The sequence below is a fragment of the Mirounga angustirostris genome, unplaced genomic scaffold, assembly GCF_029215605.1.
Source record: "Mirounga angustirostris isolate CCGP_5_RB_7025 unplaced genomic scaffold, mMirAng1.0.hap1 SCAF_9, whole genome shotgun sequence".
Taxonomy (NCBI): Eukaryota; Metazoa; Chordata; class Mammalia; order Carnivora; family Phocidae; genus Mirounga; species Mirounga angustirostris.
In genome coordinates, this window is record NW_026991717.1 from 26,363,980 (window position 1) to 26,376,962 (window position 12,983).

Consider the following 12,983-nt stretch of genomic DNA (forward strand, 5'->3'; position numbering starts at 1 on the left):
GCTGAAAAGCCTTCGCTTAGTAAACAGAAAGGATATGAAGCGTGTGACTCATTTCAAACTAGCAGTATCACTGTATGAGTTTTTGAAGATTAACTAAGAGTTTCTTTCTGATTTTTAAACTAAAACATCTAACTTATGATAATAAAAAACACATTTTGGGATGATATTGTGTTTCACGCCCTCATTCTCAAGGCATAATATTTAGACGATGCTTGTCCCTTTCAATTAAAAAAGAAAAAACTATGACTTTCTTTAATATGCATCCTGTGTTAAATTGTCCATAGCTGCAAAATGTATATATGTATGTGTATTTGTTTGGCATACACATGGGTACTTAAACCTGTGTGTATAAACATATACACATACATCCTCATATACACGTGTATTTTATATATATGCTGAGAAAGTTCACATATATATACAATTGCGTATGTATATATGTGTGTCTGCGTGTGTGTGTCTGTGTGTGTGTACAGGTATAAAAACTTGACAGGCAGAGTAATATTTCGCTCAGTGTTAAATGAAGTCTTTGAAAAATCAAGTACAGTCACTCAGTTAACATAGTACAGCCAGTAAACTAAGTTGAAAAGAGAAAAAGTGAATGGAAACACGATCCTGGACCATCTGTCTATGGCATTCACATCGGTTAGATCAGGGATTTTAATTTTGAGCTGTGAAGACCTCCTCCGTAGATGGGTCTTCTTGTGCGGGATGCTTCTGTCCCCCATGTGTCGCCCATGCCCTTCCCTAGGCATGCTCTGTTTCCTGTACTGGATTCCTGAGTTGTCAAAGGGTCTTGCTGAATTCCTGGTATCACCAACACTGCCCGTGACCTCATTCATTTCATTGTGAACCTCCAGTGATGTTAAGAGAATATTTCCATGAGCATCCACCTAATTGAAGAAAATACACATCGTTAGGCACCTAGCATGCCAGTAAATCTACTTTTCATATACAAACCCAGCACAGACTTATACCATGCAATCATGTCACATACATTATGAGAAACTGCACATCCATCAAACCCAGCACGGTTTTCGTGGAAGATGTCATTCTGAAGGCTTAACTACAGTTTAGAGATTTTATTTCCTCAATTTAGAAATTCTCACATAGGAGATTAGATTAAATAAAGCAGGCTTTTTTAAATTGACATTTCCTATTATGGATACAAGTCCTTACTGAAGACAAAATTAAAGTACAAATTCCTTTCAAGATGTTGATTTATGTATTTTAACCATTTTTCATAACTGGACACTGGATGAAAACCATACTTTCTCATCTTCTTTAGAGTCTGCTTGTCCCCTTTTCTGACTATACAAAAATATTCACACTACCGTGGACAAACAAGCAAATACTCCTGTGATGAATGGACACTCCTGATGACTTTGATGGGGGTAGATACAGACTCCTACCCAAGTATGATCTCCTTGCCCAATCCTGGTCCTGGCAGGAGGCCTCCTTTTTAAGGGCTATATTTAAGATAGACTAAAGTCCCCTCCCACATTGGAGCCAAACTTTAAAATAACATTTTATTTTGTGCTAAATACAGCTTCAGACCTTTCATGGTGATGTCGATGGTCCATTTGTTTATTTGTTCGTCCGCCATGAAATTTCCACGGAGCATACCTGAGGCTAGGGGTCCCCAATGGAGTCCTTTCTAAGTGGTCTGTAATCCCCACTCTGAGCAATGCCAACACCTCTCAGGGCCACGTGGCCCATTCCACATTCCCCTGGGTCTCACTGCTCTCCAGCATGCTTTATGTTATCCCACTCATCTTCATTCCTTTGCTAAAGGGCCATCTTCCTTGTCCTATCTTTGTCTGTGGAAAGCCTACCCTTTCTTGTAGAACTAGATTAAGTGTCTATGGCTTCTTCCATGAAACTTTCACAAAATTAGTTATTTTGTGGAGGAATAATTTATTAATACATATTAATTTGTGTGTTCCCATCTTCTGTATACTTCTTAGTTTCATTAAAGGTATTGTGCTAGATATGAAGGAGGTGAGGTGTGCAGAGAAGATTCCCAACTAAGAAGAGGCAGGTGCCTGTGCAGACCTCTGAGCAGAGCCAAGACCACAGGTGGGATGACTCTTAGACACCAAGGTAGCCCAGACACAGGAAGGGCTGCAAACATCTGGGGGCCACTCAGGCTCTGGTACAAAGGCACCAAAACAGACTCTGAGATGTCTACCCCATGATTTGGGAGTACCATTCCATTATGCTTGGGGAAGGAGAGGTGTGGTCATCAGGATATCACCCCTTACTCCCCAGATCTGTGAGTATGTTGCCTTACGTGCAAAAGGGGCATTGCAAACATTGCAAAAGGGACACTGCAAACATATTTAAGCTTATGAACCTTACAATTAGGGAGATTAGCCTGGATTATTCAGGTGGGCCTAATCTAATTACATAAGCCCTCAAAAGTATAGGATATTCTCCAGCTGGAAGCAAGAGGGAAAGAGAGGTGCAGCAGAAGGTGAGAGCAGAGGGATTTGCAGTGTGAGAAAAACTGGATTCTCTATTGATAGAGGGCACTGCAGATAAAGCATAGGAAGAAATGGGACAGCCTCTAGGAGCAAAGACTGGCTCCACCTGATAGCCAGGAGGGAACAGGGGTCTCAGCCCTACAATCAGAAGAAACTGTGGTCAACAATCTGAATCAGTCTGGAGATAGATCTATCCCCAGAGCCTGCAGAAGGGAACACAGCCACACAGACACCCTGATTTCAGCAACCTGAGACTCTCAGCAGAGAACCCAGCTGAGCCCCACTGCACTGGACTTCTGACCAACAGAACTGGGTGCTGTTTTAAGTGGCTACATTTGTGGTAATTTGTTGTGATAGCAATCAAAACTACTACAGGAGGAAAGAGGGAAGATTTCAGAGGAGAAATGCATTTGAATTGGGCCTCAAAGAATGAGTAGACATTTTTCAGCAAAAAGCAGAAAAAAAACCATCACAAGCAAAGGCTTGAAAAATGACTGAACTGTTTTGAGAAAGGCAAACTAGCTGAGTGGGACTTTGGAGAGAATAGATCCTGGCACATGCTAAGCTCACAGTTGATGGGACGATGGTCTTTCTTATCGCTGTCATTACCATCTTCCTAACATTTTATATTAAGAAAATACACCCCCCTGATGAACAGGAATGCACATTAGAGTCAAGCCAGTAAGGGTTTCTGTATATTGCATTAAGGAATTTCAACTTTACCTTCCAGGTAGTAAAAGGTAACAGTGATTTCTAGAGAAAAGTGACATTCTTCTGAACTACAACCCAAGCTGCAGAGTGAAGAGTAATAGATGCATTTGAGAGGAGGAAGTAAGGGAGAGGGACCACTGCTGGAATGCACCGCACTCCCATTTCCTTTAGCGCAGTCTGAAGGAGAAATGCCGAGAGGCTGTGAGCAAGGCTCCCCTCTTGCCACTGCAGCAAATCCCAGCACTCCCAACACGTGCTGTGTCCACGTGGCAGAGGCGCTCTGCCATCACCACTCATTTCTACATCTTCTCAGTGAAGAAGGTGGGAAAGGGATGGAGAGAGAGTTGCCTGCCATCTGCTCCCACCTGACCTCTTGGCCTTTCCTGAGCTCTCTGCAGAAACACTCACACCACCCATGCAGAGTGCAGGGGGGTGGGATAGCGGCAGCCAGCACATGTTAGCCTGGGCTGTGCTTGGTTCTCCTCAGTGATGCTGCCTCTGAACTGTCGGGCCAGCCGTGCCATAGTGGGGAGACCGTGAAGACCTATGGTCTTCTTAGAATGGAGGACAGCAAGCCTGTGGGTGCTGGGAAATGCAAATGGACCAAGAAGACATCCAGATACTGGGGAGAAGGCCCTTCACGGAGACCCATTCTTGGGGCTAGGGACAGAGCACTGACAGAATATTAGAGTTCTGCGTTTTGTTTTTGTTTTTTAATCCAGTAGAGGGAAAAACTCAAATGGGCCTTGTGTCTCAACAGTACCAGGAATGTTAGACCTTTGTAAGAATTTGGAACATGTATTCCATATCTATTCTTTTTGTTTTCTTGCCCTGGAATGGTTAGCAGTAAAACCCTAACCAAAAAAAAAAAAAAAAAAAAAAAGTCTGTTCGCCTGTCTTCAGGATCAGTGAAGCCCCCAGTGGTTTGGGAGACAGTCTCTCACTGTAAGAAGAGGCTGTAGAAGGAGAAGCCTGAGACACACAGTAAGGTGTGGCTGAAAGGGGGGGGCAACAAAGGATAGGCCAGCAAAGGAGTGGGCACAAGCATGTCCTCTCTGCAAGTAGTCACTCTCCCTAAGAAAGGCATGATTTGAACCTGGCTCACTTGGGCATCTTTTTCTTGAGAGGGAGTCAATCAGTGTATTTTAGCACTGCAATGAATAGGTGTGATGCCCTACCAGATATCTGTTTTCGAATCATGACAGGAAATATATTATCACTTAAGGGGATTTAACAAACTGAGATCACTTATCAAATCGGCTCAATTAGATCTTATTTAACTGACCGATATTTTAAATAGACCTTCTTAAACAGTAAGCTGATATATTTAAAACAAAATTTATCTAAATTTGAGCCAGAGAATAACCAAAGGTGGAAGATGCTTGCTTTTTTTAAGTCCTCATGTGGCATTTATACTTTCCAATAATAATAAATGATTTACTATATGTTAATTAGAACCTCAGAAGACTGAAAATATTTTCCTAAAGGTAGAAAAAAAAGAAAACATCACTTAACTCTAAAAAATGTTCTTTCCATTTTATGTAATATTTTAAATACAACAAAACCATGAGATAAAAGGCCCAGTGGTCCACTTAGGAACGTGGATACTTCACTGGAGATATGCACACGAAGGGTCCAGACTTGTGGGATTGTTCATGTAAAAAAAAAAAAAAATTATGTTTCTGCTCTGTACCATGCCCTGTGCTAGGTGAGAGACCCTAATAGATGAATAAGAAAAGATCCTTACCCTTAAGGGGTCTAGCAGGTAAGAGTTTCAATTAATCAACAAGCACATTAAAAAAAAATACTGCATAATGAACCTTAAGCACATTTTTAAATACATGCCATTAATACTCTCTTTTTTATTAAAAATGCCACATGAAAAGCTCCCTTTAATAAAATCTAGGCGATTATAAATAACCACTTTATAGAATTAAATACCAAATGAAGACATGTCTTTTTTATAGGAAGGGAGGGGAATATTTTGTGAGAAGCTAATTCTGATCAATATCAATGATTCTAATGATTTAGCTTCACCTGACTTTAAAAAGATGCATTTGAGAACCTTCCCCTCTCTTCCCACCAGAAAAGTGAAAAAACACACCACATCAGCAAAAAACGGTGTTCTGATACCACTCATTCATGGACACACATTCCATGAACATTTACCACATCTGAGCCATGGTGTGCATATTTTGGTCGATGTGAAAAATCAAATGCTGTTTAGCAGAGAAAGCATGGTGGCCATGTGAAATGTAACACACCATTTCATAAGTGCAGAACATGTGCCATGGAAGTTGGGAGAACAGGGACAAAACCAATTTCTTGAAGAAGGGAGTGACAGAGGCAGGACAGACACAAGTAGAAGAAAAAAAAAAATCCTGGGCAATGTCATAGAGAAGAGCATCTGGCTTAGGTCTTGAAGGAGGAGGGGAAGATGTGGACAAAGAAGAAAGGGATTCTGGAAAGAGAGAATCCAAGGCAAAAAGATGATAATGTATACAGGGATTTTGGGAAACATACAGAGAGAACGGAGAAAACACAAGAAATGAGGTCAACTGAATGTTGAGTTGATTTTTCAAGACTTAATGACAAATTTGTTTGAATCAATATCCTGTTTTCTCAAGTCCCTGTGGCTAGTGCTGTGCATTTGGGAAAGGACTTCATGAGGGCAGAGATCTAATTTTGTGCCCTTGACTCTAGTGAAGGAAACTTACCTTAAGGGAAACCAAACCCAATATCATCAATAATTTACAGAATTAGAGGGCTCTTGGGTGCTTTGGACATTTATGACTACCTTGCAGCTGTTTCAGGACACAGCTCTTGTGAGGTAGGTCTCAATAACCAACACTATTTCCCATGATTTCTATTTCAGAGTGGGTGAACACTTATAATGGAAACAATAATGTTGAAAGCAACTTGAACATATATTGGATAATAACAGCTTAGTGTAAATTAGTTTGGATGCTTCTGACTTATAGTTTTACATTTACATAGTTTTCATTTAAAAGTGAAGCAATGTGTAGAAAATTTCCAACAACATTATGAGAAGATTTTTTTCTAAAAGAATTAAAGGAGTTATTAAAATGTGTTAAATCTTAGAAACCAAACCAAACAAATATGTCCCCAAAAGATGCTAATCTTCTCCTATAATCTAAAATTTAAATCTTAAAACAGATGGAAGTGGTGTTGTTGAAACATAAGATTGAAATGCCCTGTATAGAATGACAGATGATGACTTGCATTTTTTAAAGCATTTCATGAAAAAAAATTAAAGCATTTCATGAATACTTCATATTTTGAAGAGTTTGTGTCATATCTACTATAATTAGAATCAATTATTTTAATATAGTTTTTCTTCCTGCTCTATAACCTTGACAGGCACAAATATTCAAAGGTGGAAAACATTTCATGCAGAATATATTACAAAGTGGTTTTCATTTTTTTCTAGAATCTCTCACCAGAGTGGCACTTTATTGATACTCATTCTCTAATTACCTTCAAACTTCTATATAAGTAAAATACTCTATTAGAAAAAATAAAAAAAAAGTATTTGTCATGTGAGGAAAGAAATCTTGCTCTTTAGTAAGAGGAATGATGTCGAGTCTGCAGCTTTAATACCTTGGAAGGAATTACAACTTTCTGCCACTTCATGAAATTCAAATACAATCAAAGACTAACTCTTGAGTATAGAAACAATTCAAGAAACCAAAGAGGTTATGCACAAATAAATTAAGGGCACGATTTACATTGCACCACTGCTCTGAGGAGAAACGAAGTGAATACATGAACAGTTTGAGCATTCATGCATCAACCACTAAGTTAAAATAATGTGCAACCACTGAATATAAGGAAAATCTACTTAAGGTTTTATAGTAAGGTCAATAACATCATCATCCCAAAGATAGTCATTGATGGCACAGATCCCTCTTGGTGGCCTGCAGAGCCCCCGAGGGTACCACCCTGATATCCCCTTATTGGACAGGAAAGGTGACCTCAGAAAAACAATGGCAGTGCAAATCCCTGTGGTCAGCCCAGTGTCCTCTTTCAGTCTAAGGACAGGTGCAGCCCTCTGAGCCCCATCTATAACACAGATGGGTTTCCCTGAGGTTGTTGATGGTCACGCTAACAAACAATCTTGAAAGATATCACTAAAAGTGAATGAATGAATAATTGTAATTACAAAGAATTCTTGAAGGTGTTGGCCAGGTGCATAGTGACATTTCTGTTTTGCATGAAGTTTGTGATTCTTTTCTCGCTTTCCCTTAACTCATCCACATCACATGATATAAGCTTTTTGGGAGATTCATTTCCATCTGAAAATTATCACTAAAGTCTTAGATGTGGGTCAGCAATAATATTTAATGCTTATCTTTAAGAATATCAAATATGCATTTAAAACTAGTATCTATGAATTTGTATATCAACTTTAGACCTTGACAGCTGATTTACAATTATAGATTTTTAAAAATATGAACATATAAAGGCTTTAACAAAGCTGTTGGGAAAACACAGAAACATTTTCAGAAAAACAATAAAATGGCCTTGTGAATAAAATAAAATTTTCCTCTGCATCTGATTTATAATATAATATCTGACGTAAAATATTTTTCATATTCTGCTACTTTTCTCTGTGCATGTTAGAGGTGTTTCTGTTTTTGCTTTAAATTTTAAGCTTCACACTCAAAAAGGTATTTCTGCGGCACAACCTGACTGTTCTAAACCATTTCATTTAGAAGAAAGGAAACAATTTATGATCTGTTTAAATTATGAGGGAATTTGGAAAAACAGCATTGTATGTGTATGTGTGTCTGTATATCTGTGTGATGAAAACAATAATGATGTGATGAATTCCAGTTTCCTTGGAAACGGCATGACCAAAGCATATTGTGTATTCATAGTAGGATGCAGACGTATTTAGAAACATAACAGTGTGGTACCAAGTATATTTTCCAGTAAGAAGTTCAGGATAATTTTGCTTGTGGAAGCCTGATTTTTTTCACAGATCCTAAGTTTCTCTGACCAACTCTATTTATGTTTTGCTGAAGGGATGGGAACCATTTGCATTCATTTAACTGACTGCATTCATTCATGAATGTTTGTGAACCTATTCTGGGCCACCAGTGGTCTATGGACACAGCAAATACTCTAAGGAGCTGCTGCATTTCTCTAAGGAACAGACCCATAACATGTACTAAGAGCATGGGAAAAAGCAAGGAAAGACCACAGGCTTGAGAAATAAGTAAGTTTAGCAAGAAGAATTAAATAATAAAGAAATGTAGGAGCAAGTGTAGCGTGTAAACAAGGAGAAATATATTTTTGAGAACTTTATGGGGTGCAAGAGGTAAAAAGATAAAGACAAAAATTACATAGAAACTATAATGTACTTTCATTAAAGTATTGTTTATAATTGCAATGACATATTGTTTTTATTAAAAAAAAATGAAATGACATGTAATTGCAAAGTTACTTTGTACCCGGAAGGATGTAAGGATGCTGAGCGGGGCTGGAGGGGGTGGACCTAATTTATGGTCTCTTTCTTAGTGTACAGCCCAAGGGCTTCCTAAAGCAATGCACCATCCTTGGCTACCACTATCTGGCCCTGCTAGGCTCTGACTTTTGCGAACACACCCGGCAGGGGACAGGGCCTGGGCAGATCTATGAGATCCCTTGAACAGAGCACGGTTCCTCCCTTGCACTAAGGACCTTGGACTAGGGGACTATGCCAGATAGTGGGTGGATGAGAGATGGTCTGCCCACACTGTAAAAGAACAGTGGCGTGCTGGACAATAAAATTTGTAATTTTATCACTAAATGAGTATTTCAACATTTTGGAAACATGCTTTTGCCTGTCAAGTTCAGAGCCAACATCCCACATGGTATTCACATGTTCTGTTCTTTTCAGAGGCAACTGGAAGCTTGTGGCTTCTCCAGCTTCTGCACTAATTTTGTTTTTATATAAAACTCAGTGACTTGCAGGAGGCAACATTTCAGGTTATAATCAAAAGCCCACACAACTACTTAAAGGTCATGCAAGTAACTGTAGTGACTGATGAGTGGTAGGAGCAGGGTGGGTCTGTGAGAGGCATGATGGGTGAGTGTTCAGGCTGGTGGAGGGCCTACCCGGTTGCTTTCACTCTTGGAACGGTCATTCTTTGCCTTGGCTGTCTTTTCTGCAAGCTTCTTCTGCCTTTGAGGGCCTCTTCCAAAGAAAATGTAGTTGACAAAGGCATACTCCAGAAGGGCCAGAAAGACAAAGACAAAGCAGCCCATGAGGTACATGTCAATGGCTTTGACGTAGGGGATTTTGGGCAATGTTTCCCGAAGGTGTGTGTTGATGGTTGTCATCGTCAGCACGGTCGTGATCCCTACAAAAGAAACAAAAGGGTGAGAGGCTGCAGTTTTGCAGCTCTATTCCTCAGTTTCACTTTTGTATTTTCTCAAACAGCTCGAAATAGTTGGAGATAGTAGATTGAATATTATTAGGTGACCAGAAAGCAACAGAGCATGAAACATGTATGGACATCAGGTCACCACTCAGGTCAAGAAGCTGACATTTCTGCTCCCTGGTGGGGCACCACCCCGTGGCACCTAGCTTAGAGAGAGAGGGAATGGAGAATATATGGAGATATGTAGGCAGCAAAGGAGAATGTGCTTTTTAGGAAAGTTGGAAGAAATGAAAATAATCCCAGAAATTAACATAAAACACTGTGTGTCTGGATGAGACGCTTCCAAGAAGAATGAATCTATGAAGACTCAAAAAAGAGGGTCACCTATGGCCATTAGTGAGGGTTCAGTGAGCCTGCCTGTCAAAAGAAAACAATTCTTACCACAATGCTTTATGAAAAAGGGGAATGAGGCAACGATTTTTATTTTTATTTTTTTAAAGATTTTATTTATTTATTTATTTGACAGAGAGAGAGAGAGAGACTGAGAGAGAGGGAACACAAGCAGAGGAAGTGGGAGAGGGAGAAGCAGGCTTCCCGCGGGGCAGGGAGCCCGATGTGGGGCTGGATCCCAGGACCCTGGGATCGTGACCTGAGCCGAAGGCAGATGCTTAACGACTGAGCCACACAGGCACCCCAAGGCAATGATTTTTAAAACTGATAGCGGACTTGATCCAGTCCTGAGCTTAAAAAGAAAGGAGAACTTAAAAAAAAAAAAAAAAAAAAGTACTTCAGGGAAGCTCCTGAGGACAGATGATTTCAGAGTCCTTTCCCTCCTCAACTAAGAGTCTATACAAGCTTCTCAGAACATGCGTGATGAAGTCAAGGGCTAATGAATCTTGCCATATTCTGGGGGAACTGACCAGATCCTTTTTTTTTTTTAATCATAATGTTGAATTCTCATAATGTAGTATGTGAATGATTTCTGTTTCCCTAACAGAGCTAAGTCCAGTCTCTAAAAACATGTAAGGACCATATTTTGCAATTATACCATAGCAATGGACTTTTTTTTTTTGTTTTCAATACAAAGATTCCATATTGGGTAATTTGAAGACACAGAAAGGAGGGGACATGTCCGTGACATGACTAGAGTTTGTTGAACTGAGTGAAGTCATACATGCAGGAAAGATATGGATTTCTCACTTCTTGGTGGGACAGTAAATACTACAGCTGACTTGCTCTCTCTTAAGACAGCTCCAAAGGGGGGTGCCTGGGTGGCTCAGTCTGTTAAGCATCTGCCTTAGGCTCAGGTCCTGATCCCAGGATCCTGGGATGGAGCCCCATGTCGGGCACCCTGCTCAGCGGAGAGCCTGCTTCTCCCTATCCCTCTGCTGCTCCCCCTACTTGTGCTCTCTTTCTGTCAAATAAATAAATAAAATCTTTTTTTTTTAAAGATTTTATTTATTTATTTGAGACAGAGAGAATGAGAGAGAGCGCACATGAGAGGGGGGAGGATCAGAGGGAGAAGCAGGCTCCCCGCCAAGCAGGGAGCCCGATGCGGGACTCGATCCAGGGACTCCAGGATCATGACCTGAGCTGAAGGCAGTCGCTTAACCAACTGAGCCACCCAGGCGCCCTAAATAAATAAAATCTTAAAAAAAAAAAAAAGACAGCTCCAAAGGGTCAACTCTTTTCTATCCATTCAATTAACTGGTGCCACTGAATGCAATTATCCCTGTGTCTTCAAGGACCCAATGGAGAGAAACACTTCCTCCTTATTGCTATTCATGCCTTCCATCAAAAAGGAGACTTCTGAAAGTGAGATCTTTAGCCATGGTCCCTCAGCCACAGCAACCTGAAAAATATGATGTTACTGAGGCCAGGGGACAGTGCAGGCCAGAGAGGTCAGTGCTCCCAAGATACAAGGCACAGCCCAGACCACCTCTACATATGATTCCACCAAAGGCACTTCTCTGAGCCCCCAGATCCCACCCAACTCTCCAGTGGAGGGTTTGTATTTGTTAAGCATCTTAATTTGATGCTCTCCGGGTTCCCATCCCATCGTTGGAGGTAAGAATCCTTATCCTGTGTGTCCCACAGAGAGAACCTCCAGACCACAGATCTCTACTTGCTCGGGACCATCTGGAGGGCAGGGAATAAAGCCCAGTCTTTCTGTCACTAGCACATGCTGTCCTTCCACCCACCTCTAAACTGCTATGAAAAGTAGAGGAGGGAACTGAGGCACTGAGAAACTATTTTTGTGTATAACTGCAAACCATGATAGCTTATGGAATATATGGAAATCGAATATGTCAGAATATTTTAAGATTCCCCTTTAAAGTAACATTCATGTGCACCTGGGGACTTTTAAAATTCGAAAATGGCAATGGGATGATTACAGTTTACAAATAAATGTGAAAACACCACGCAAACTCTCCAAAATTAGGTGTTCTCACCATTATTCAAAAATTTTGTAATTTTGCTGCCACAACTTTTTTTCCTTCCAAATGTACTTGGAGAGCATGAATGTTCTGGTTCTCTCCAGTTGACTCTTGTGGCTCTCCAGTTGACTATTTTGAGCAGACATGTATAACACAGGCCTCAGTGGATGTCCTGGGAAATGGGCTGAAAGAACACAGGGATAGCAAGAGCCAGCGTATGTCACAGGCACTCAGCCTGGGAAAAGCAGCCCTGAGTAAAATGGGACAGCAACCTGGCTCAGGCCCATCAGCTCAGGCTCGAGGAGTATGGTTTTGGGATGAGTGCTCTGTTTGGGCTCACATTAGCTCGTAGTTTAAAAGGCCAGTACATTTACTAATTCTCTGTATCATTTTACTTCCTATCTAGATATTGCGGATGATGGTGGACTGTAGTGATTCACAGACCTGGATGGTACAGCCACATGGCCCAGGCCAAAATCCTAGCTCTGCCACTTCCCAGCAGCATGACCTGAGCCTTGATGGTCCACACCATTGTCTACAGCTGATGTGAAGTCTAAATGTGATGCCTGAAAACCATTGGTGATATGTTAATAACGGTAACTGGCAGCGTTAACACTAATAACAACAAATAATCGTATTTATTATTATCATTACAGAAAAATAAATTATTCAGTAGATTCTGGCTTCCTGGAAAGAGACCCACAGCCATAGCCTTGCTTTGAGCTTCCACCCTCCAAGGGGACCCATCCAACTGCAGTACAGGAGATGACTGAATGGTGCTTTCCATGTTCTTTGTACACTGATCAAGCTGTTCAGTCTTTTTACTAATTGTTAGCCTCAGATTATTTCTCATTTAGATTATGCTAATATCGTATTTGAAAAACTGCATTTATACAGATGACTATGAAATAAAAATATAATTTGCTTCATTTAATCAAAAGATACTTTATTTCTCTTCT

General features: G+C 40.5%; 1 protein-coding gene across 2 annotated transcripts in view; it reads right to left on the bottom strand.

Annotated features, from left to right (window-relative positions):
• Window positions 1–461: 461 nt before the first annotated feature.
• Window positions 462–12,983, bottom strand: part of GABRB3 (gamma-aminobutyric acid type A receptor subunit beta3) — a 228,883-nt gene continuing 216,361 nt past the window's right edge. The window contains exons 8-9 of one of the 2 annotated variants that reach the window (XM_045901866.1): window positions 9,321–9,565; window positions 462–893 (exon numbers count right to left, since the gene is read on the bottom strand). In XM_045901866.1, the coding sequence (XP_045757822.1) occupies window positions 552–893; window positions 9,321–9,565 (587 nt within the window). In that variant the 3' untranslated portion in view covers window positions 462–551. The remainder of the gene's footprint in view (window positions 894–9,320; window positions 9,566–12,983) is intronic. The other variant, XM_045901867.1, reaches the window with a different exon arrangement.